Genomic DNA, 27,100 nt, shown 5'->3' with positions numbered 1-27,100 from the left:
CATCTGTTCAGGCTGTTTACCAGCAGTGCAGGTTAACTAGGTTTTCATTCTGCCTAGTGATACATATTAAAGAAGCATAAAGGATGCACTCCATTGTACAAGCACAGTGTTTCATTGTGTGGCAGCATTAACTCCATCCTTCATCTCTATGGTGAATTTCTTGGCTGCAAACAAGAGTTTATTGAATGAATAAGCTGAATGCTGTTAGAAATTCTATTATTAGCTGTTGCTCAATATATATTATTAAAAATAATATCCACTAAAGACCATTGGAAGAATTTTACTTTATCAGAATGCCGAGTATATGAGCTGAAATAACCCATTCAGTCCTTTGTTGAATTCAAGCAAATGAACCAGATTTTGAACTATATCTATTTTGCTCAGTAAAAGTTTCAAGAATGTGCCACGAGTTCAAATTTCTCTTAATGTCAATAGATAGACTAGTATTCAGTGCTGAAGTCTGAAGATTTGAGCACTGGTAACAACAGAGAAGACTCGTAAGGTCAATATTTTTTTCCTTTTATTAAGCATGGCAAATTGCCTCTGCGGCATGTCATGATGATATTCTCATTGCAAAGCCAGTCACTGAACACCAGAATTAAAGTTTTTTTACGTAAGGATGGTCTGGGGGAATCTGTGATCTTCCAATTAAATACTATATGTGACATCTGAACATATATGCATTGAGGGTTTGAATTGAAAAAGCACAGGAATCCTTAATTCTAGCCTCTGCTAAATTCTGAAGTCTTGACTCTGTAACCATAACAACACAAAGGGAATGTGGTACTGGGAGAAAGGTTATGAGGAAATTATTTTTATTGCATCTAAAGTGTCTTAGGTTCTCATAAATTGTTTAAAGGTCATTTCTCTGAAGATTTCATAATTTTAACTTGTTAGAATGAAGCTAGAGAGTGGATTCTGCATGTTTCCTGGGAATTCATTTTTATTATGCGTCCCACCATTATTTTTTTGCTTGGATCACATTCACATATTGAACTTATTACTGAATTTAAGCATTTTCTAAGGAATTATTCAAATGGAGTGTAAACCACTATCTGTATAAGGCAGGGGGTAAGCAAAACAGAACTTTTGTGGCCTTTTGAATTAGGTCTCTTATCACCATACATTTAAAATTCAAAATAAAATTTTTAAAGAATATATCTGTAGGTATTGATACAATCTTCGCCTGTACTTCTGTACTATACTTGTACAATGCTGAGAAGCAGCAGCATTAGATGTTATTGTGTACTGATGTCTCCTATGTAAGCAGTAAAATTTATGACTGTCTGGGAATGACAAAATGATTTATAATCTCTAATATACACTACAATCCACCTGCTAGGAGCAATAGCCTGAGTTGGAAGGCTGGTTAAAACAGACCATTTCAGCTGGTAAAAAAAACACCAATTCAGGAAAGATGATAGTGGGGGGAGACAGGAAGGATCAAAAATTATCTTTTTTCTTATTGTTAATTGCACTAAATATGTGGCTTAATAATGACAAAAACATTCATTGCTTACCCTTTTCATGTAAGTATTTGATTTAATGAGGACATTGGAAATTCATGCATATAAAAGCCATGTAAAAGGTAAATATCAGTAAAAAAGAAATGTGAATTGACTTTGTAAAAAATACCTATTATTTCTTCCATAACTTCATGAGCTTCTCCAAAAGTAATACTTCCTATTTTATTACTTTGGCCAACAAAATCAGAGGTGTGAGTTGGTGGTATAGCACTCAGTAGAGGTGGAACCTTTCCACCAAAACCCAATTACCTGTTGTTACCATGTGACAGATGGCAGCAGAGGGGCAGTGTGACAGAATGGAGTCTGACATGGGATTGTGGATGGAGAAAAGATGTGGAATTGAATTCCTTCATGCAGAAAAAGGCTGCATACGTTGACATTAATCAGTGCTTGCAGAACATTTATGGAGACCAAACAGTGGATGTGAACACAGTGGATGGTGCATTTCAGCAGTGGCAACAGTGGATCACTTTTGGCAGAGCAGACTTTTACTGGTGTTACGTGCAGATTCTTATTCATAGCTGGTAAAAATGAACAGCTAGTAGTGGTGCCTGTTGAAAAACAGTGTTTTGTATCTGACAACTTTCTCTGTCCAGAAGTGATATTGCACTCTTTGTATCAGCTGCCATTTCCATGGAAATAAATGGGATGTGTTACTTTCAGAGACCTCTGTGGATACAGCATTGGTAATGGAGTAGTCTCCACTTAGTATAGTTAAAGTTCAATAAAAGTCAATAAGAAGATGCATACAAAAAAAAAAAATATATATATATATAGTAAAAATGAAACAGAAAAAGAAATGTAAGTGAGGAAAAAGCCACCTACTGCAAATATATTCAGATTTTTATTATGTTTTCTTCTGATATGCATCAGTGGAGCTCTAATTTAAGCAAAAAGGTTTTCTCTGTGACACTAACAGGTCTATTTTAAAATTAGTTAAAGCTGTCATACTTTAGTACATTGTTTCTTTTACATTTTTTCTGCTTTCAACTGAATATGAAATTGGTGCCATTTCTGAAAGCAAATGAATTTGCTAACTGCCACAAATACAGACAGATCAAGCTTTCTGTTAGGTAATTCCTTAATAATTATTTAATCCTCTAGGAACTGCAAACGTGGTTATATCACATAGAAAAACATGTAAAGAGTGGCAGGTTTCAGTTCTGAGATTTCTGTTTCTTTGTCTCTCTGTTCTTTCCTTATCTCTCTCTTATCCTCTTCCCCTCCTTGGAGAATACTGCAAGAGGAAATCAAACATCCAAGTGTATGTCTCACAAGTAGGAAAAGGGATAAAACAAAAGAATAGAAGAGAAAAACAAAAATACAAGAGGGCCAACAGAGGAAAAGCAGGTAAAATTGGACCCCCCAAACACACCACTAAATAAAACAATAGGGGGGAAGTGGGGAAAGTACTGTGAAGCAAGAATTGAAGACAAGATGGACAACCAGACTGGCATAAAGGACTTTTGGTTTGCTATAAACTGATTTAAGCTAAGGCTATTCATTGAGCTTTTTTACATTGCTGCAGAATTTCAGATACCTCAGTACTGACATAAACTTCTTGAGAAGATTCATTTCATATTGCAAATGGTAAATTTTATTAGCTCAATCTCCTGATTTCAGATTAGAGCAAAAGAAAAATGATCATTCATTCATTTCTACTGGTGAAATGTCTCTGTGGTAGGCATATCATTTGGTGTACCTACACCTAAGTTTCCTTCTTCAGAAAGGTGCCAGCTCTGCATTTCCAGTTTCTTATCTTTCACAAAATGACTGCAATATTTTTTATTATTATTCATCCTGTCTAAAAATGATGTGGTTTTTTTTTTTTTATAATTGTTCTTTGTTTTTGCTTTTAATAGGCAAAGATTTAAGATTGAGTCATTATTAGAACTCTGATCTCACATGCTCAGTCTTTAATGTACCTACAGAATTCTCTCAAGACATTTCTTTGTTGTGTCAATATCTCATGTCAGCATTGAAATTCAACAAATTGCTTTCTGATGGTTTGTCCTTAAAGTAGATCTGGCCTGAAATATTGCTCTTGTCCTAGATAAAGTTCAATTGAAAAATCACTTAAAAACAGACATCAATTCTTTGGGGGGCGTTTGTTGTTTTTTTGTTGGTGGTCATTTTTGTGGGTGGTTTTTTTGTTTGTTTGTTTTTTGCTAGTTGGTGTTAATGAGTTTGTTGGTGGTGTATTTGTTTTTGCTTTTCTTGAAGAAATTTGAAGAATTTTGTTTTATTTATAATGGCTAGCTAAGTGGATAATGATTTCTCAGTTGAATCTACCACCAAATACTTTCTTCAATACTTTATTTCTTGTCTCACAGGGATTCAATGTTGTTTAGAAAATCTGTAAGCATAAAGCTAGCATCTCGTTAATTTAGAAAAGGTAGCATTAAATGAGTCTAATGGTTTGAAATAGTGAATTTAAGGTCTGGCCATCTGCTGTGAGTACATATTTCTTTGCTGCAGCTGAATGAATCTCTGCCATTAAATACAGCACGCACCACATACCACCCCTCAATGAATTCTGAGGACTGTTTTATTGAAGAGTAAAGCTACAGAACAAAATGACACAGCAAGCAGTTTGTAGATAGGTCTGTATTTCATTATGATAAGATAAATATACTGAAAAATTGTTTCTTTTACAATTACTCAATCTAATTATTAGTTGAATAATCTCAAAATCTCACCTTGTTCTTAAGTTTTTAGGTAGAAACAAAATACATTAATAAATAAATAAATAAAAAGGAATTTATTTATTTTTTTTCATGATGATCATATCCCATAATAAACATCTCCAAATTATTCTAGTAATCTCTATTTAAAATATCTGAAGCTAGAGAAAGGATTTATCCTTCCATCTTTAATAAACGGTTTGCTTGGACCTAACAGGAGGTCATTCACAAGCTGTCTGTGATACAAAGCTCAACCTCATGCTCCTGTTTTACATCAGACCTTGTTTGTTTGTTTTCTTATTTAAGCATTTAATAGAAAGTGTGAATGGCTAGCTATGTAAAAGCCAAATGTACCTATCTAATATCAACTGCCAGTCTTGACACTTTTGTAGCCAAATGACTATAAATCTATCTTATCTAGACTGTCTCTTGATTCCTCCTTTTTCAGGTAATTAATGTTAGAAAAATTAGGTCCTGCTGGAAACCTTTAAAGTTGCTCACAATAGTTTCATTGTATATCTGTTTAAAAAGTAATTAGATACAGTTGCCAAGTCCTTGCTTCTTACAGGTACCTTTTCTAATTCAACATAGGCTGTAATTAAAACCTCTCATTGTAGCTGCAAGAGCAATGAGCAATTGCAGTGTATCATGCTGCAGACCTGGGAGTAGCTGACAGCACATCTAGGAATGGAAAAGCAAGAAGATACATGTAGAAAATAATGATGCCAGTATAATAATTTCCTTTTAAACTACTATCAGTAAGAACTTAAAGATCTGCAATCCCTAAACACTTTCATTCTCTGTTTTAAGGAGCTGTCTCTTATACACATCTTTAGGTTCTTGGCTTCTAAGACTTACTGTGACAAGTACTCCCCCAGGTCAGTTAAGCTCTAAGTGGCAAATAGCTTCCTTATTATTAGTTTAAGAATTATTTTCTTTCTCTTTGATTGAATGTTCTGAAAGATAGACATCAACATGCAATTTTTCCTCCATCTACCATATATCATCTTATTTACCTTTAGCATATATGCTCCCACTCATCTTCTGTATAAATTAAAATTGATCTTTTCAGTCTCTGTCACATGATTTTAATCACTATAATCTCTAATATCTTCTATCTTACTCTTTTTGCAGAGTGCATGGCTTTATACTACAAATTGAACACTTACTTTTATTGAATAACCTAGAGTAATTCCCAGTTTGTTTGTTTGTTTGTTTCTTTTTGCAGAGGACTTACATTATATTTAAAATCTGTTTATACTTCATATTATTTCTCTCTATGTTAATTCTTCTGTATTCATCGGCTATGAATTTAGCAATGTTCATGATAGAACTACATATATGGGTCAGCAAATCCAGGCCCTTGTGACCACATACAATTACATAATATAATACAGTTAATAAGCATAATTAGATTCATTTTATGACATTTTATGAGGAATTCTTGGCTTGCATATTCCTCTCTGCCATGCTTGTTACCATGAGTTTCCAGCACCTGATGTTTTCGTAGGTACAGCAGAAATTGGCTTGATGGCTGGCTCTTCTGAGATGGATAAGGGCCTTTCTTCTCTGTTTCAGTGTTTTCTAATAATTTATCCATATTTTTTTCATTGCCAGCTTATAAACATTTGTATGTGTGCCACTATCCTTCAGTAACCTGAACAATCCCTCAATAGCTCTGCTGTTTATTCTCCTAATTTTTTCTAGAGAAAAGCCATGTCTTTTGGCTCTTCTTTCAGTAGACTGAAACCTTTCAGAATCTCCTTGCAAGACTTTCTGGTTTTGTGCTCTGCTTAGTAGTTCTTGGCATTCATCTTTCTGAGGAGGAGTGAGCAGAAGTGCACACAGTATTTCAGAGAATGTCCAGTTCTCTCCCTGAGAGTTAATGTGCGCTTATCTATACACTACAGATTATACTGCTCGGGTCTGTTCCCCAATGTCCTCCACACCCCAAGGTTACATAGTGTTGATGATCATAGTCATCTTGATGTTTACTTCCTCTGCCATCTACACCCAGTGGTTCCATAATTTAGGAAGAAGCAAAGTTTGTACAGAGGTGTATCTTTTCGTTCCTGAATTTATTATTCTTTCGACCCCTTGCTAGCTGCAGTATTTGAATGCTTGATCTGAAGGTCTTGATGTTCAAAGTTACCATCTACTTCAGATGTCTTTTCCAATAGAAATTTCTGCTTTTCCCACACCCCCTGTGAATTTAACCACAGAAGGAACAATGTTTCCTTGTTCCAGCCATAGACAGCAGACAAGAAGTTATATTCATCATATTCATCATAAGTATGATATATTCTGAGGCCATTCACAAAAAATTCAATATTGAAATATTATGTTCAGCATTAAAGACAAGAGAATATGATTATTTTTTATTTCAATTTATTTTGTAATGGAATAAGGAGCTGCTGCTTTCATCACACTCATAAACGCCTAGTGAATCTTATATTGCAAAATGTTGACTGGAAAGACAGAGAACAAAAAAGTTCTTTTACACTGATTTAACAGAGGGACGTAAAGTTTATTTTCTGCAAAGAACCAAGTGCTTTTCATTTTATTTTCCTTTATCTTCTGCTCCCTTGCCTGGAGCAGGTTGCACTCCAATAGATGTAGTTTAGCTCCTGAATAGTGGCAGCACTCGTATGTGTAATGATACCCATGTACTATGCTATAGAGAGTAACAATGGCAAATCTGGGTTCACTCAGAAGACCTAGGATGATGCATTTTGTGATGGATTTGTAAGTAAGCACAGTACCTGGATAATACTCCTAAAATAAGGAGTCATGCTACTTATTTTACTGTAGAGAGTGATATGACTGTATTAATCCATATTTTGCTGCCTTAATTTACACACTGCTAGTACCAGGCCTTAAGTGATTAGATGAGTAGATGTTGATCATTCTGAATTTATAAACAACCTTAGTAATAATGGAATGTTAGTAATTACTACTGTAGGGGAAAAAAGGCAAACAACAGCAAAAGAAAAACAGTTTTCACTATTTAGTTTTTCATGTGCATCAAAATCTTCTTTGAAAATGCAGCTTTTAGACTCCTCTTTATCCAAGTCAACAAGGAGCTGTGTTCATACTTGCTCTCGGAAGTCATGGAATCAATTCCCTATTTTCCCTACTGTCATGTACCCCTATCCAGGAACCATATGTAATTCTGACAGGCTAAAATGACAGAGACTATCACAGACTAAAGGAAATAATTGCACAAGCAAAACATCAGATAAAAATGAGCAATCAAGTAAACATCTGTATTTATTTGGAGACTCACATATGCTATCATTAATACAGCATAAAGTTTGATTTTCTGAAATGCAGCAGTGTATCAACTGGACATGTTATTGTAAATTAAACCTGCCTTGAATAAACACCAAAAAGAACAAAAAACTTGTTGTTTTTTTTTCTGTTGTTTTGAGTGAAATTATCTGTAACCTCAGGCACAGAGCTCAGCAACACAAGCAATGTTCACTCATCTGTATTACCAATATGCGTATTAAGAAATAATGGGTTGGAATTCCTAGAAGAAAATTTGTAAGATTACCATTCTTCCTGCAGGGTGACTTTCCTGTAGGAATTTGCTAATAGCAGAAGACATTTTGTCAGGCAGGATAGATTAGGATGTGCACTGGGATGGAAGGATTCAAGTGCTATTTCATTTGTCTGTCTCTCATGCTTCTGCTGTTTCAACTATGAGGGAACTTCCTGTCTGAAAGGATTGCAATGGCTATCTCAGTGCTTCAGATGAGCTTAAGACTCATGTAAAATGTGCTGCTGCTAATTAGTCAAGACCTAATTAGTTCAGTGAAATTAATTTTACATAAATAATGTGGAATTTAAGGTTCATGGCTTAAGAGATAAATTCAAAGTCTTTTCTAAATTGTCTGCCTTAAAAGTAAAATACCAGAAAAGAATTATTAAGGAACCACTTCAAAACTGGCATTAACATGCTAATGAAGATTTAGCACATTGCCCAGAAGACATGGTTGATCTGTGTTCCATAAGGTCCTTCCACCAATATCAGCACCCATGTAGCCCTAGCTGCTCCCATCAGAAAGGAAGCTAATAGTGACTTTGAGGAAGAAACCTATTTGCCTCCTAACTGAATGTAAAGCACTGTAAATACTGTCCGTGCACAGCAGTGGGTAGGTAATTAAGAGTGTTCTCCTTCATTAACTAAACTTCAAGTGAGCCATCTCTTGGATTTGTGCCACAGGCTGCTTTGACCTACCTGGAGCTGTTAGAGTAATTAAAGTTCAATTCAGGATTGCATATGCCAAGGACTAAACAGTAGGATGTTGAAGTTAGACTTCATTTCACATATATTTCTGTTATTCACTGATACAGTTTTGCAGTACCAGCCAGGGGCTGAAATCTGGGTGCTGAGGCTGTACTAATGTGACCACAAAAGCACAAAAAAAAAAAAAAAAAAAAAAAAAAAGCTCTGCTATTAGTAAAAACAGAATTTCTAAAAGAATTTCTTCCATTCCCTCAAATATACTATGAAGTAATATCATATTTGGTTTGAAATTTACCTTTCTCATCTTTTTTTCATGATGTTTTTATTTTTTCCTTGCTTCTGGGTTTTGTTTTGAGAATGTATAAATTCGTGTCACCCTTGTGGAACTCTGTAAGGTGTAAGAGAGAATGGGCGTCCCAAAAAGAGGTTCTTCCATCTTCATGTACAACTTTGAGCTTCACCATCACTGAATTTTCATCACTACAATATCATTTTAATTTTAAAAGAAAAAGTATTATCGCTAATATTAGCACTAGTATTATTGTCTGCAATGGCTTTGAGTTCAGCAGCTGTGTGAAATGAAGATTAACATCAGCCCTGCACTGTCTTTTGACAGTCAGAAGCCAACATTGTAGTGAACAAGTTCATCAGATATTTTTTCTCTCTGTTCTCCCTGACTCAGATTCAGCTCAGCCAGTAACTGCTATTGTTATCTAACCATCGCATAGCAGAGATGATAGACAAATGATAAAGTGATACATATATTATTTGATGACCTGTAAGATAATCTTCTGGATTTCTTTCCTAAATCTATTATACTGCATAAGGCAACACCTATAATGTTTATTCATTTTGACCCTCTGCAGCAGAATAATTGGATTAGTTTATTTAAAAGTATTTATATTTTATTTTAAAATCAGGCTACGGAAGTTGTCTTCCCTAATCTGAGTTACTGGCAGATTTTAATACCATTAAATATCTTGTTCTGTTTTCTCCCCACATTAGCTCCACTACAGATACTACAGCAGTCAACTAGACTTTCTACAGTGTAAGATACTACAAAATGATAAAAATATCATAAAACAACTAGAAAACAATCTTGTTTTGAATATTTAAGACAAGTTCTCCTCTATTCTGTGCACAGAAGCACTTTGCTTCAGAAAAAGCCAGAGTCAGTATTTGTATTGTTAATGAGCAGTTTTTGCTTAAAATAAATAAATAAATATTTTTTAAAAAAAATTAACTTACTTTAATTTAATTTTTGCAGCTTCACTGAAATTTCTATGCTTCTCAGCAAGCTGTAACTCATTTTCTCTTATTTTTTATTTGAGAAAATGGCACTTAGTAGGCAAGGAAGGGCCAATTTTTAGAAAGACTGTAATGGTTCTCCAAATTAGAATCAAGGTTTTTATGATAACTTTACATTTTACCCCACTTTTAGGAATGATGGATAAGTTCCTATTCCAGAGATAAAGATGAGCAAATAAAACTATCTGTGAATATACATGTGGGAAATCTTAACCAGCCGATATCTTCACTTTTTAGATTTTTTGTTCTTTTTTTCTTCTTTGCATTCCTTTTCTATCCTTGTCTTTGAGGATTAGCTGTGTTGTCATTAATACCATCATCTTTTTCTTTTTTTTCCTAGGCTCCTATCTCCCTCTATAAAAACTTCTCATGCTTCATGTCTTTCAGTAGTTTCCCCCCGGTTTGGCTTTGAACTTGTCAAAACAACCAAGTTTTTTGAGATGCTATCTTTCCCTCACATTAATCTATTTTTTGTCCCATTTTTGATAAGTAATAGAGGTATTTTTGGGGAACATTTGCAGTAACAACCTGGTATATCATAATGAGAAACCATTTCAGTGACCAAAATTACCTACTGATGTCTGACATCAGTTTCCTAATTAGTGTGTCATGAAACATAAGAACATTCAGATAGGATTCAAGGATTTTGGGAATATGTGACTAATCTAAGTTAGTTGGTAGTTGCACGTATAGAAGGATGAATTAATTTCCTAACAGACTAAAAGATACCTAATATTTATCTATAATTCAAATGCAGATAGCATGAATGCATGGAGATATTTCATCATTAAATGTAAACATAACAACACATGAAAGTCGTTATTACTAAGTGGTAGGATTTTCCCATTCTCTTATGAGTACACACACCTGCTTTTATAAGAAATAAGTTTCTGCAGTTCTGAGGTGTGCCATGCCCCACTGGTTGTGGAGCAGCAGATGGCACTCCTCTTTACCATGTCTGAGTAGTGCTTATGCACAGCTGCAAATCTGTTTTCTCTTTCTTCCTTTTACAGTCAAGTAAGTTCAGCAGTGACAAGAAAGAGCAATTTGGGTTAAAAGCATACCTAGCTCAACAAAAAATCTGGCAAACGGGGAGAAAAGAAATTATACAATCGAGAGCAATCAGAAAATGATTTTGATGGGTGATTACCATCAGATTGCAATGTTTCTACATGGATCCACAGGGCTTGGTATAAGCCCAAGAGCAATTTCACATTTGTATAAAATCATCAGTCCACGTAAAAGAACAGCTTATGGATTACATGATTTTTGTAATATTCTGGAGAAGAAGGAAGACTAAGGGGACCAGGTATTTTCAGTTACTGAATACAATGGGTCTCCTGCTCATCATGAGCTGTCAGCTGAAATTGTTCCACTTTTTCTTTAAAATGAGCATGTCAGAAGATACTACTCCAGTCTAAAGCTCGATTTCATTAGTGTACCATTTCTTAACCTTGAAAAAAGTAACTCTTTAACCAGAGAAAATTCAAGTCTGTGGCATGAGATGGATTAAATCAATCTCTGCTCACTCTGTCTAAATAGAGCTGGTACTTTCCACATAGCATGTTCTCCACCCACTATTTTTAAGGACCCCCTGAGTTACAACAAATCCCGCATCAGTCTCTTTCGGTGTTTGGTGAAGTCATCTTCCTCCAGTTGCTCCTGAGATTAGGATACAGATTTGTTTTCTGACATACCCTGATTACTCCAAAATTTTACTGAGGCTGCAAACAGATGCTTACTGCTCCTATCATCCTAATTGGCCTCTCTCTACACTTATCTGAACACATGCAGCAAAATGAAATACTCCCCTCTCTCCAGTGTGCCTCATTTAACTCTGCAGCTGCTGGGATATGACACACAGGCAGCACCTTGTGCTATCCCATTATAAACAGCTTGGTGTTCTCTCACATGTGTTCAGATAAAATGACTGTAATGTAAAGATTAAATTCTGTGTGTGTCAGATTTTATATTATACAGGAGAGCAGAAGATAATATAAGCTCACAATTACAAAGTAGAAGTTGCATCACAAAAGTTGATGACTGTGAAAAGAATTGTTGGTATTGCAGTAAGAAGCTCGATGTAAGATTCTCCTGAATTACTTGTTTGTGAATGTGTAAAAATTTATGAGAATTGAAATTAATTTCCTATTTATACCACAATAATAGGACTGGAACTGGATTGCTGCCATCCCTGCCTTCTGATGTTCTCTTAAAAAAAATAATAATAATAATTAAAAAAAAAAAAAAATAGCACCAGTTACTCAGATAATTTAGAAGCTGGAAGAAGTCATTCCAGTGAGACACATGCAGTGGGGTTCAGCTTATTAAATGGGGAGCCTTACATTTAGTTGTCGATACACAGCTGTATATCTAGTGTGTGAAATATTTCTACCTTTACAGAGTAAAGTTCCTTTTACGCTAGTCCTGATTTGGGCTCTATAACTGTGGTTGCCTACTGCCACTTGTGACTCCCTGGAGTACCCAGATGGATGATGTGAAGCACTCCAAACAGTCACTAATTTCCTCATAGGCAACCAAGATCTGGACTCCAAGGTCTCTTTACTCTGATAGTAAAGACTGCAACAAAAGCTAGTAGCCAGAAGTTTGAACAAATAAATCAATATATGGTACACTCTTGGGCATGGAGATCAAGTTATTAAGCAATAACTGTAAAGTGTCTATTAGATTATTTGAATTTTGGTTCCTTCAATTCAAGATTGTACTTGGAGTGAATGGCAAATTTAGAATGCAGTACTTTGGTTTTGAAGAGATGTTTTTAAGTGGTTTTTGTAAGGAAATTGATAAACAACAAAAAAATAGAGAGAGAGATAAAAATTGATTTCTATATAATTTCTAATTGTGTATCTTTCTCTATACCAGTGTCCCAGATACCCAGCTCAGAAATTTATCTAGAATTCACATGGGGGATAAAGAGATAAAAGGGAAATGAGACACATATCTTTTGCCATGAGGATAACAATACTATGCCAAGGAAGCCAAATCTAATCTTTGAATTTTTATAGGTTTTTGCTGTTGGTTTTATTTTGGTTTTGTTGTTGTTATTTTTTGAAGGGGGATTCTTTATTTTATGTATTTCTAACCTAAGTTCCTAGTTGAGCCCCAGTCAGTTGCAGAAATACATGTGTGCTTGCCATAGTTTATGATCCTTGCTTCTCACATTTTCAGATATTTTTTTCTTTCTTTTTTTTTTTTTTTTTTTCTCTTTTTCTTTTTCTTTCTTCACAGATGTGGAAAAGAATGGAAAGGAAATCGTTGTCACATAAGTGCTAAGCCTCTTCAATCTCCCATTTCAAGTCTCCTTCAAAATGGTGGGTCTGGAAAAAAAGAAATATCTTTCTATTCATCCTTTCAGTATTTTCTTTTTTTTGTAACAGTCTGATTGCTCTGATTTTGCAGATATTTGGATTGGGTTGGGGATCAGTTTCTTGCTGATTAAAATTTCTGTTGCTGCCTTATGTTTCCTGTCCAAGAAGAAAGAGCACAAAATGTAAGTGAAACTTTTATTTTGTGTAAGGCAGGCACAAGCGTGGCACAGACCAATGACTAACTGCCCAGGCTCCTTAGTTTCAACATTTAAATCCCCCTACAGTCTTTGCCTTCACATGCAACACTAAACACAAAACTTAGTTTTGCAGCATTTTAGTTGTGATCTTAGGGGACCCCAGTCCAGTAAAAATGAGTTATGGTGTGACTTTTAGAATATTTTGATTCAACTTCATGTGATTAAATTGTAAAGTTATCCCAGCTTAATAGTAGTAACTCTGCCTTTGTACAGGATGGTTAAATGTAAAAAATATGATGTATTTGTGGTTTCTTGAAACCTCTGAGACCAAATTAGTTTATTAAAGTCAGGTTGACAGTTTTTTCTGAAGGAACTGAGGACACATTTCCCTTGAGAACATTTTTGCCCTAAATTTTACCAATGTTGTGATACCTGGATGGTGTAAGAGCTGGGCTTTTTTCCCACTTTATAAGATTAGTGTTTTTCATTAAAAAATCCTTAATAAATTGGGGGAAAAATGCAAGCTGTAAAACTGCAGAATCACATGAAGATTTCCACAAATCATAGTGTTTGTCTCCTCTTCTTTGGAACCTGGACACACTGATAATCTGGCTTCTTGTTTGATTTTGTGTTACTCCTCTTAATTGGTGTTTATTTTGACACCGTGTCTATTCCTTCCACCTCTTCACTCTGCCTCTTCATCTCACACCCACTATCCGATACTGCTGTCTTCCAATAGAATCACTCCAGTACAGACTCTTGGCTTGTGGTCTAAATACTGGTCTTGCTTGTGGCGAATGAATGCTCTGGATGGTGGCTTCTTTTCCCCAAATGCATGTTTCTTCCATCCCATTCTTAGCTTGCTATCAGTACTGTGCAAACAGAAAGGAAATTGTCTTCTGACACCCTCCTACATAATCTTCACTGAATGAAAGAAATCAGCAAAATTGGTGTTGTTTTATTTCAAAATATATTTCAAGTGCTTTGGACAACATTGCTAAAAAGGTCTTTCTTTATCCAATTATTTGATTTCATTTTTATAGGACCTACCCCAGGTTGATAGTGCATTATTTCACAGATCTCTTATACTTTCACCCTTTGTGTCATTGCTCTGATAACTTCTACTTGTTCTCTACTCCCTAAGATTTTTTTTTGCTGCTTTTTATTTTCTTATTGCACCTATATTTTCTTCTCTGCCTATCTCTTTACTTGCTCTGTTCAATCCTTCTCCACCAGCAGCAAGTGTCACTTCCTCCCTTTCAGGAGTCCCTATAGTGAATTGCATTGTCCACTCTCAGGTTAGATTTCCCTCACTCTTCATTTTCTTCTCTAACACTCATATTCAGAGATGTCTCTTTTCCTTTAAACCTCTGTTTAGCTATAGATCTTTCTTACTTTGGGGGTGTTGCTATCTCCAAAACTATCTACTAAACTGTGCAATCTGCCCTGATGTTATTGATGCTGACACCTTTCCTAACGCTGCATACTTCCCCTGGCAGATAGAGTTGTCTATGGACACAGAAGCAAAACATTGAAGCAAAAACATTTATTGGCTGTGCTCATGTTAATTGAGTGCATAGCATCACCCGCTTTATGTCTGCTTCACCTTCTGTTAAGTGGGAATAATAGCATTGCTTTATCTTACTTCACAGAGGCTTTAAACTTAATTCATTTCCGTTTATGCAACCTCCTAAAGTACATATATAGAAAGGCACCTCAGAAGTGCAAGATGAGTTGTTTCACAAGAGCTGTTAAAATCTGTTTTTAATTTCAATTAATAATTTTTCAAATAAAGTATGTTTGATGGTGTTTAAATGAAATAAGTTTTCTTAAGCTACTTTATCTTGTGTTCTAAATACTTCCCTTTTTATTTCATGAATATTTGCTTATGGGCTAATGCACTGCCTTCCACTTCTCTTCCCCTGTCATATCTGTATTCGAGGAATATTTTTTCCTTCCTTGGTGTATATGCTAAAATAAATTAGAGATATTTTTTATATGGATCCGTGAAAAGTTATCATGGTGCAATATGCCAAACACTTAAGTATACTGTTAGGTATGAAAAAAAAAACAAAAAAAAAACAACCAAGCTGAATAGGTCTTCTTACTATGACCCTTCTGAAGAGAGTAAGAGCTGTGGGAAAAGAAACCACAGGATTAGAATCATAGAATCACAAGGTTGGAAAGGACCTACAAGATCATCTAGTTGATCATCCTCCTGTTACCATTACTACCCACTAAGCTACTAAATCATAGAAGATTGCATAGTTACATTAGATAGTTTACTCTAACTTGATCTGCTTTCACTGGAGCTGGCAGAAGCATGAGTTATATTGCTGCAGATTTTTGTGGCTCTGAGTTTTTCTATTAGGAACTCACTAATACTATCAAATTTCTCAACCCATGACACAGAATATACATTTGTATTTTCATTGTTTTTAACCATAGTTGACTTAACATGGTAGTTTGAATGCATTTTGTAGGCATCATCAAGAAATAACCTAACTATGAGTGTCAATTTCATTGAAATTTTGAACTTGTGAAAACACTGAAATCTGAAACTTTTGAGTTTTTGTCTTTACATACCTGGTAACCAGAACAGTTTGGTATGTTAAAATCTTGGCTGGAAGCATAGCAGTAAATCAATGCAATTTACTCCTAAACTACTTAATGAGTAATCATCAGTGACTAGCCCAGAGTTAACCAATGGTATAATACTGTCGTTTTGACACTGAGATAAAGCTTGAGAGTAAGAAGTGACTTGTGTTTGCATAAGTCTGTAAAGTGTACAATGTGACAGCACCACATAGAAGTATGAGATTTTACTCCTGATTTTTTTTTCTTTCTTTCTTTTTTTTTTTTTTTTCTTTCTTTTTGATTTAAGGGAATTGGATGAACTAAAAGCTTTGATTGTGCACATGATACTTTCCTATAGATCATTTTCATTTCAGAAGCTTGTGTTTTCTTTTAGAATTCCAGGGTTGTATTGTTTTCTCAAAGACATTAGAGAAACTCTATACTCTAAATTGTCTGCTCTCTCTTTCACAAGGAAGCTTTTGCACACTTAATCCCATATTTTCTGCCTTCTGAAAAAAAAAATGTTTTGCTATTTAGCTATTTTTTAATAATTTCTCTAAGGGTCTCCTTTTTTTTCCTGTCGTCCTGTTATAGAACAACAAATGCATGCATTTGTAGCTGCTCCTCAAATAAGCACACTAACAGCTTATGTTAGCTCAGTGCATTTTTAAATTTAAAGCAGATCCATCTATGCCTCAAATGAAATAGCACAAGAATGTGCACAAAAGCTAAAGGAAAAGTTTCAGAGTCCACAGAATCTTTAATCTTTTCACTAGCAAACCAGCCAGGAGGCAATAGGGGTACCCTGATGAGCCCTTAAACACATGCTGCTTTTGGAAGTTGTTTCTACTAAGCAGTGAGCACCTGAGTTTCATTTCATCCTTCTTTTTCTTCACAGGAAAGACTGATAGTGATGTTAGCTCTCCCTCCAACCCAGACAGCATGCTCTTCTTTCTCTTTGTTCTCTCCTCCTTTCTTAGCAATAATTTCATCTCTGATCTTCAAGCCTGAAACTCATCAGTGTCTAAGTGGGAGTTACTGGAAGTCATTTTATTTATTTATTAACGGACAAAAGCAGCCTGCCACAAAGCTTGACAGCAGTCTACTTTATTAGTAGAATGAGGTAAAATCTACTGCAATGGTATTCAGATTTGCATGCAACTTCCCAGCTCCCATCTGGAGATATGTGAAATTTTTGTGCCAAATTCTCAAATTGGAGGAAGCATGTATGTTTCTCACATTCCTGTTCATGGTCTATAGATGACATTTTCTGGTTCAGAAGGGAAGGCTGCAAACTGCTTCACTTCTTCAGTGGCATCTGTCCCTACTGACTGAATAGAAGCAAAACTGCATTTTGACTTCCATTGTATTACATCTGCCCTCTCATGCTTCATTTTACTTTCAAGAAGAAAACACAATAAGTGAAAATCAAATACTTTCCATCTAGTTAAGCTATGTAGAAACATCTGTCTTCCCTCCAATGCAGTCAATGTCTCTGGATCCTTTCAACTCATTTCTTTCCCAATCTTGATCTATGCCATCAGTTGTGATGCTAATGCACCAAAGTGGTTATCAATCCCATCAGTTAATACGAGCACAAAACTCAAAATTTTCCCAACCATATAAATAATATATCTTACAGTATAGACAAGAGACTGAAAAACTGAGGAGCTCAGAGAAAATATTTTAAAATGATAGAAAATCATGGGAATTTGGGGCCAATAAATGTAATCCTTCACCCTGCCATGGGGAAGACTCAAATATGACATTTGCACTTAAGGACCTCAGATAATATAGATTTGATGGCCTCTTAGCTAAGACAATCTTGGTACTGCAAGTAGAAAGAGAGGTCTTTTCCTAACTGCCAAGGTGTCTTTCTACAGTTTAAGATCATTTGTTCTTATTCTATTCATTGTGGAAATATATAGATGAACATTCCCCTCCTCCTTGCAAAAAGCTTGCTATATACACTTGAACATTTTTGTATCTCCCTGTATTCTGCTTTCTGTAAGATAAACAAGCTCAGTGTTTTCAGCCTATCTTTACTTACAGAAATGATCATTCCTAGCTGCTTTCCACAGGACGCTCTCCAATTAGACCACATCTTTCTGAAAGTCTGGTGTGGAGAAATGAATAGTATATTCCAGAAGAGGTTCTAAAAGTATATTTGAAGAACTGCCAGAGGTGGTTGTGCTTCTGTTCCTATATCCCAAAGTGATTAACAAAATGACAAGATAATTACATTTTTTCAGCTCTTTTCAGCTTCTGAACTAGAGGGTAAAAATATACTCTTCTTGTAGAATGAGAGAAAATTATACAGTTTTGGAGAAAAAGAAAGAAAACTGTGAAGCAGCAACCATATCTGTTATTTGGGAGCTGTTTTATTAGTCTAGTGTTGCTATCCTAATCCATTCCTTCTTCTGTAGAATATTTTTTCTGAAGAATTAAAATTATTGCTATAATAATAAGTACTCAGCTATTTCTACTATTACTAAGAGTTTTTCTGCCATGCATATCTCACAGCTAGCACACCTAGAAAAGCAAGCTAAGAAACTGGAAGTGACATGCTGAAAGAACAGAGGAAATCTCTTGTTCTGGAGGCTTCAGTGTCAAGATACAAAAAACTGACCACATACAAATGTATATATATAGTTTCCTAAATGATTCAAAATATATAAATTGTAGACATAGAAAGCCCAGAAAGCATATTCGTAAACTAACCAAGCAACTAATCAACTTTTTAAGTGATTCTAAATCAATCTTTTAGAATGCCTGCCTTCCTTGCATCCTGTCCTCCATTTCTTCTGTGGGATACACAAAATATGTTGTACTTTTGCAAGCATAAGTTTAGTTTTAAAAGTTTCATAAATTGTTTGGAAATTGAGATCTTGAGTTACAGTTACTATTTAGAGCAGAAGCTTTGAAACCTCTGTAAAGAATTATTTTAAGGGGTTATTTTAATGATCATCTTAATTTTAATTGACTCTGGTCCATTGGGAAATTATTGTTATAAACCTGAGAATAAACATTCTTCTTGTAGTGTATTTCCTACAAAGTTGCACATTGACAAACAGAAATACTTGATTAAATACTCAAATTAAAAATTGAGAAGTATATTGAAAAGTGGAGAATTCTCAGTTTTATGTCCAAACCAATGAAATCCAGATTAGATAATTTTCCATTAGAAAATATGATGTTACTGAGGAGTCCCTTTCTACACAGACAGGCATTTTGTGGAGTAGATAGCTTTCTCCCTTATGGCTGAAGTTATATGGAAAAACCTAACAGAAGGCAGCAGTTTTTTACTAGGGGATGAAGATGGGTTTAGCAAAGCCATTACCCTAGGGGGGTTGGACTCGATGATCTCTAGAGGTCCCTTCCAACCCCTACAATTCTGTGATTCTGTGATTCTGTGACCTGGTCTACATCCCACGATGATTATTCCTTTCCTATTGTGGTATGTACGGTCATGTTAGAAAACATAGTTCTCTCTGAACTGCTTTGCCCATGTTTGAATCATTTTTGTTGTTTCAGTTCTCCTTTTCTAAAACATCAAATGCTTGGCTTTTTTAACCCTAATTATTCCCTGCTTGGTAAATTCTCTTGGACTTGGCATTTATGGTTTTCTACTTTTTCTACATATCAAATTTATTAGTTATTCTGAACCATAATTTCTGTGAGCAATGGGTAGCCCTTACCCTTCTCGTACAGTGGTAACACATGTGACTTATGTTGTGCAAGTTAATATGAAATCCAAGGCACTATGGCATAAAGTTTCTTGAAAGCAGGAAATCAGTTTGTAAAGTCTGTTCTCTTCATATAAATCCGAGTTGCCTAAAAACAACCAGTGCCCTTTTTATGCCATTAAATTACCATTAGGTGCTCAACTGTATAATTCGTGATTCATGTCTAAAGTGTAGAGGCATCTGAAATATGCTGAATAACCTGAGGAAGTCTGAATTACTGTGCTTAAGAAAACTCACACATATTAGCCGGACCAATTTCAGAACAAAATACAGAGAGATGTTGAAGAACACAGCCAACACATTTTTGTGCCCTCAGTTTTGCATGGCAGCTTGCTGGTTAATGGACTTGCAGAGGAAGCTGGAGATCTGTGTTCTGTCTCCTTTCTGCCCTCAGAACGCAGCTAGGAACTTGGAATGTGCTTACTCAAATATGTAAAAATTTCTTAAGTTCTTTGGGAATAAAAACAAATCAGAGCCATCACTATCCTTATCATCTTCTATTGGCATATTGGGCGGTTCTCTCTGTAAACTGTGTGACTTACCCTTTGGAAGATTCTTCACTTACTCAAGCAGAACCTTATTTCCTTATCATGATCTTAGCCCTTACGTATGGTTTGTGATGTCTGAACGAGATACCAAGACAAAGGCATGCAAATCTGGCCCTTCAGGCACAAGCTGACAAGCACAGCCAAGTTTCTTGAAAACTTCTTATTTGAGTTTTCTTCTAGCCTCAGGTTTTTTGAACTGTAGGGTAATTTTAGAGTAAAAAAAAAAAAAATCAATTCTCTGTAAGTTTTATGGATTTTTTTGGGAGACTTAGTATGCAAATATGCACTTGGACGCATATAAATAACCTAATATATTACAGCTTCACTAAACTAACAGCATCAAAATATCATGAATAATTAACAGTATGATTAAGGCCACGTGAATAAATCAACAGGTTCAAATATTCAGCTCTTCACATTGCCATGACAGGTAATCAAAATGAATTATGAGGTCGTCATTAGAAAGAATTGCTTTCTGACAGTCTTGTTGTGAAAGATTTTAAGGATACATATCTGTTTTAGTTTACAACCTTTCTTGCGCAGATTTAACTCATAAGGGGATATATTTCTGTAAACTACTTCTACAAAACTACCTCCTGAGCATTTATTCTGTTTCAGTACTTTGCTAAAGAAATCATACAGCGTGTCTTGCCCCTGGCTCTCACTGAGAATTGATTGGTAGCTTCCCATCCTAACCACTCTATCATCTGTGTCTTCATGGCTGCTCCATGGTGGTTTCTCTTGTTCCTTCAGTTCTGTAGCATGGAGGTTGTCTAGAAGTTAATAAGGACAGAGCACTTAAAGAACCTGTAGGAGTAGCTTTGGAATAGCAATACTTTCTCAATAGAACACAATCCATCTGAACCACTAACGACTGAAATTGAATATTAGTTTTTGAGGACTTTTAATTTTAATATATTGTACAAACACTGTTTTTTGTATGCATGAAGATGTATATGTAATGTATATCCTTTGCATAAACTGCCAAATTTCAATGGGGGAAATATTTTTACTCCTAAAACCACCAGTTGGGAAAAAATAAAAGCTAAATACATCTTTTCATAAGTCATCTTTATGGTGGTGGAGTCACCAACCATGGGAGTGTTCAAGAAATGTTTGGATGTTGTGCTGAGGGATATGATTTAGCTGAGAAGTATTGGTCATGGTTGGACTGGATGATCTTCTAGGTCTTTTCCAACCTTGATAATTCTGTGATTCTGTGAAAAAAAAACTTCAAATATAGGTAGAAAATGCCGTCTCCAAATAGCTTTTGCTTTTGAAGAATTAATGGGCACAAGTTCCTATGTGCTTCCAAAGCATATGTTTAACCTTCTAGCTGAGGTAATGAACAAAATACCCACAATTTGTCCTATTTGTCTGTTTTAAATTGCTTAAGGCATTACATCCATTCATGAAGCTTTTGCAGTCCGGTATCTTTCGGGGATTCTTAAAATATTCTTGATTTTCCAGCAAAAAGTATGAATACTTACAATAGTAGAGCTATTTCTGATTATATAAATTGCCTAAAATGTTTTCCCTAAATTAATTTTAGAAGTCCATGCACATTATAGCAGTGCAACTTTTTAGCTAATAGCTTGTTTATTCTAATGTATAGCACAATGCCTGCATTTTATGAATACTTAATAGCTCTACACATATCCAAGCACATATATTTTTAACAGAAACAAAAGAAAAATAATTATTTTAATATATCACTCATGGAAGAAAGATTTGTTTTCATTCATTTTAGTAGAGCTAAATTGAGAATATATTTAGACATGTAGTTTTTTTTTTTCAGAAAGTCTTTTTTCATCCTGAAATTATCTGATTCTTTGAGAGCCTGTGTGGTTATGGAGGGTTTTATTGTTGTTTGTTTGACTTTTCAAGGAAAGCAGAGGAAAACATAAATACTTCATTTGCCAATCCACTGTATGAAGACCTTAGTTCATCTGGAAAAGCAAAGGTAAGCACCAACAGCTGGTTCTACATACTCAGAAAACTGTGAGTTTGTAGCCCTTGAATAGGTTTCCCATTAAAACAAATAGTGTAATCCACCTGTGAATGTGTCTATAACTAATGCAGTCTATGGGCTGCTGAATCTGAGGAAGAAAGGGAAAAAAAAAAAAAAAAAAAAAAAAGTTTTATATTAAGTACTTTGCCAGGAATATCAAAGAAAATCATTATTGGGATTTGTCTCCTTTTACTTCAGTAAAAATAAAAAAATAATTAAAAAACAACAGCAACAAGGCATCACAGCACATAAAAGGTTCTCAGTTTGTCTTTGTGCATTCATTTAGCTTTAATAAAATGTGAATTCCTATTTTCATTACTAATCGAATATGTCTGTACAGTGTCTGCTCCTTGGTCATGTTTTTCCCTAATGCTACTTGTTGACCATAATTGAGGTAAAGAAGTTTGTGAATAAAGTGTGTGTTTTACTGTGAAGATAGTGTAGTAAAAGAATTCAGGACAAGATTTAGCTATCACATCAGACTGGTAGCTATAATTTATGTTTTAAATTTAACAAGAGAAATGTACTTGACTTAAAATGCAGCTTTCCGTGTTATTTATCATTGAAAATAATAAATTTGAATCACCTTGGATTTACAGGAAGCCAAATCAAATTTAAAACATCCTTTCTGCCCTCATTTTGATATTACCCTTATCAGAACTGAAAGAATTAAGATAGGATAGAAATTGAAAGATAGAATTTCCTTGTTGCTTCCACAGTCAGTAATATAATATCTCACCACAGTTTTAAACAAGATTGTGATATGTCATGCACAATCTCTTAGAGGTTCCTTGCAGGGGATTTTACAGACATTAGACCAAATAATTCACTTTTAGGTTTGGGTTTATGAGAGCTCCAAGTAGGAAACATTCCCATCACAATAACATACAATTTATCAGGACATTTGTATTGCATTTAAAATACACTCCTGACAGTCTTCGTTTAATAGCAAGTTAGAAAACAGTAGCACAGTACCAGGGGAGAGATTTTCAGAAAAGGCAGCTACAGGCACTGTGATTGAAGCACAGTGTTGTACCAGATTCTCCTCTCTTTTCTTTAAGATTGTGAAGATATGTGTTTTTACTAATACTCTCTCAAAGATGAAAAACAAGAGTTATGAGTTTTGTTTGTGTCTGATGAACCTTAAATCTGAACGATATATCACAAATCAAAAGATACTATGAAAACTTAACAGCATCTCTTTTCTCCAGCTGAATACCCATAAGGGATGCAGTTGCAGGCATCTAAGTTACAAAAAGAAAGAACAGATCCCTCTGAACGTTTCAGAACACTGAAACTATGCAAACCTAGCAATGTCTTACACTTGTCTATACCATTGTTTCACACTTTGGCATTCATAGAGCATGTTAGTCTAACAGCCACATGGAAGGATATTTTCTGAATATCATTTGTAGTTCAAAAAAATTAAACTGAAGCTGTTGTGTCTCTTTACAGTCTCCTGGGTACACCACTTCACCTGTTGTTCAAATCAGTGTTTCTCCATGGCATGAGGTATGTAATAATAAATTTATCTTCTAAAGTAGAGTGTGTGTTGGCCTTTTAAATAAAATGCTGTAGCAGAGGAAAGAGAAAGAAGTCACTTAAAATGCTATTTAAAAATACTAGCAGATCTGGAAGGTGGTAGTATCTTAGGAAGATAATAAAGCTATATTGGCTGCCAACGTCCTCATAATAATTCCATTAATGCTGTTTACTGTAACTATTTGTTATATCATGCAGTAATACAACAATTTCCAGTAAGACAGACACATTCTAACTAATTAATTGAATGATTTGTTTTCTAAATGTTGTTATTTTTTATTTTTAGTATCCTTTTAATGAAGGTGAGAATGATACCTCTTTTCCAAATCCTCTCTACGGCGAGACATCGGGAGACATGGAGAAACTATGCAGTTCCTTGAAAATAGACAGAAAATGGGATTAATATTGCATATGGCTCCTTGCCTGAAGATTTGTTATAAAATCTGAAAGTCTGTTATGATCCTGCAGCATTTGCAATATGAATAACTCTCCACAGTATAAATCTTTTATTGCAATAATTATGTTCAGAAAGTAATATTATATTAAAAATTGAATCAGTAAGTATATATGTATAAATATAGAAAGCCAAATTTATGTATATCTACACTTTCATATTTCTGTTGGTGCAGAAATTGATTGGTAATTATAACTATGTATTCATTTTACATTTGGACAGTTCAAATGCCACTATGTTAATAAAATGTTTAATCAAATCCAGATTCCTGAGGTCTGATAATCATAATTTCATATCTATTATTTGGGAAATGATTATTTAAATATTTCTGCACTTTTACATTAGAAATGGGTTTTAAATGGCTGTTTTAGTGTTCCAAGGGTCAGAAGCAAAATAAAAATCTATGTGTAATTAGAAACACATCGAGATAAATCAAAATGGACATGAATCATGAATTTGAATATCTGCTCAGTATGTGGTTCAGCAATGTGATACAATAGTATGTACCCTCGGCTTTAAAAAGTAGGTTTATTATTAACCTTGAAAGCCACATCTGACCACACTCCCTTCTGGTCAGACCTACAGTAACTACCACAGTGATACTGTGTATGCAGCTTAGTGGTTGACAGAAGATATCAACTAGCATGTTCAGGTAACATTTCTGCCAAGTAAGCAGACCTCCTACACAGCTGCAATTTAAATCTACTGGTAAGTTTAAAGATATAAAACTACTTCAGATTTCATAAATAAGCTTTTGGATGCAGACATTATCTCTGTTAGTTCAGGTAATCTTGAAATGCTTGGCATTCATTAGACTTCCCTGTCTCCCCACAGGAGAGCACACTGAAGCCTGGCTTCATTCCATCATGCATGGAACTGCTTGGTTTTGGGTGTGTTGTCGTTGTAGTCTTGCTCATCTTTCACTTTTTCTTAATAATGCAGTGGAACCTCAGAGCTCTGTACCTGGGACCACAGAGATATTTTTCAATTTTTGTTTTCTTGCGTAACTGATATGATGTTTCTTGGGTAGCAGAAGTAACAAAGCATGATTCCTTTTGATATTTCTCCACCATCCTCTCCACACCTTTCTGACAATATGCTTAGAATCATAGAATATCCCAAGTTTGAAGGGACTCACAAGGGTCATCGAGCTCAGCCTCCACAAAGGACCACGCAAAATTCAGACACTGTCTCTGAGAGCATTATTCAAATGCTTCTTGAACACCAAAAGCTTTGTGTTATGTCCATGTGATTTCCTCAGGTCCTGTTGTTGGTAAGTGATGACTCTGCTGCATTGTAAAACCAGATTTCACTTTCATCTCTCATCTGTATACCCCTTTACTATCTTCACTTCTTCCCCAAACTCTATAACCTACTTTCAAATTGTCTCTTGACCTTGTTCCCCTGAAGTGTCCTAACTACAACCAAAAAACCGTAAGCATTAGCCACTATGCCTGGCTCAGAGCAGCAAAAGGGCTCATTGGCTGCTGCACATATGCTGGTTGGTCAGTTGACGGTACACTGCTACTTCTCTCACTCTGTACCCTGAAACTGAACTGCTATTTCCTGCTCCACTGCTGATTTTAATGAAGACAGACAGAGCATCACACCTTCCAGACACACACCTGCCTTAATACCGAATTTAGCTGGAAGTAACCAAAAGGTATGGAGGTTTTTAATAAGGAACCACAGTAAGATGATCACACATGCTGTTTTCCTTCTGAACCATGATTAATAAGACAGAAATATGAAACTTGCTCACTATACTTGTTAAGTTGCTCGACAGAGAAAAGATATAATATAGTAAAGTGCCAGGAGCCTCCAGATCCTGAACTCTCTGGTATTTTCGATTAAATTTATGTGAAATAATTATTTTCAGCATCATAAACAGGCACTGAACATTCCTACAAGATCAAGCCCATGCAGTTAAATGTTCATTTATTTTGCAATAGGCAGACACTGCTAAACACTGAAAAGCTGGTTATGCCATGGTCCTTAAATCTCCAAGCACTGTGTCCTCATATGCCTTTCTGTAAAATCAATAATTTAAAGTAAAATAAATTACATTAATAACAAGGAAAGAATCAGTACTGCCAGAATTTATCATGTTATCCTTTAGGAAACAAAAGATATTTATTCCTAATTGTGCTCAGAATTTCATGTTGTAGGTTGAAGCATGCTATAAAGAACTTAAGAAATAATTTGAAGAATATTGTTTCTTATCAATAGCTGTTTCCTAAGTGATTGTCACTATGCTCTATTTTTTCTGAAGCAAAAGACCAAATTATTTTTCGTTTATCCCTATGTAGATTTTAAAAGAAATTCTTAACATTGAGAGTTTTCATCTTCCTGAGCTTCAATAATGTTTCATGATTTTTATTTCAGCAAAAACAAGAGTCACTCATACCAGCTGAACAGTAAAAGTCTCGCATCTACCAGCTGAATAACAGCCTGAAATGAAATGGGTGCCTTCAGATAAAAATTAGTTTTTATTTCAGTTTTGGAAACACGGCCATACTTTGAACCAAAGCAGAATTCAAATTTTCGTTCACCCATGCTACAATTTCACTTCTTAATATCTAAAGAGAATGTCAAGGAAAAATAATTTCTTTAATATTTATACATCAGTTTCTTAATTCTCCTAGTTAATAATAGTCCTTGACAAAATAGCCTCTGTACACTCATGCTGCTAATGTCATAAATTCCATGTAGTAAAAGTGAATTGCTTCCAACAGAGGCTTGTTTTCCTGGAGTAATTTGAAGATGGTTATTCTAGCCAGATGATGAATGGTGTATTTATTCTAGTTCAAACTTGTTTGTACACTAATGATCCAAGGTAAGAGGAGAAATAAATTGCAAGACAAAACTTTTAACAAAACCTAACACCTCCTGCAATGTGGTCGGTATGTGGTGTTTAGAGTTGTTT

At 35.0% G+C, this 27,100-nt stretch overlaps 1 protein-coding gene across 2 annotated transcripts in view; it reads left to right on the top strand.

Moving 5' to 3' along the window:
- Positions 1 to 24,439, top strand: part of MALRD1 (MAM and LDL receptor class A domain containing 1) — a 204,643-nt gene extending 180,204 nt beyond the window's left edge. For both annotated transcript variants that reach the window (XM_015853499.2, XM_015853500.2), the window contains exons 36-40: positions 13,020 to 13,102; positions 13,191 to 13,281; positions 22,055 to 22,130; positions 23,634 to 23,690; positions 24,007 to 24,439. In XM_015853499.2, coding sequence (XP_015708985.1) covers positions 13,020 to 13,102; positions 13,191 to 13,281; positions 22,055 to 22,130; positions 23,634 to 23,690; positions 24,007 to 24,123 — 424 coding nt within the window. In that variant the 3' untranslated portion in view covers positions 24,124 to 24,439. The remainder of the gene's footprint in view (positions 1 to 13,019; positions 13,103 to 13,190; positions 13,282 to 22,054; positions 22,131 to 23,633; positions 23,691 to 24,006) is intronic.
- The last annotated feature ends 2,661 nt before the right edge of the window (positions 24,440 to 27,100 follow it).

Source organism: Coturnix japonica, chromosome 2 (genome assembly GCF_001577835.2).
Source record: "Coturnix japonica isolate 7356 chromosome 2, Coturnix japonica 2.1, whole genome shotgun sequence".
NCBI classification, from domain to species: domain Eukaryota; kingdom Metazoa; phylum Chordata; class Aves; order Galliformes; family Phasianidae; genus Coturnix; species Coturnix japonica.
This window is presented reverse-complemented; position numbering and strand designations above follow the sequence as displayed.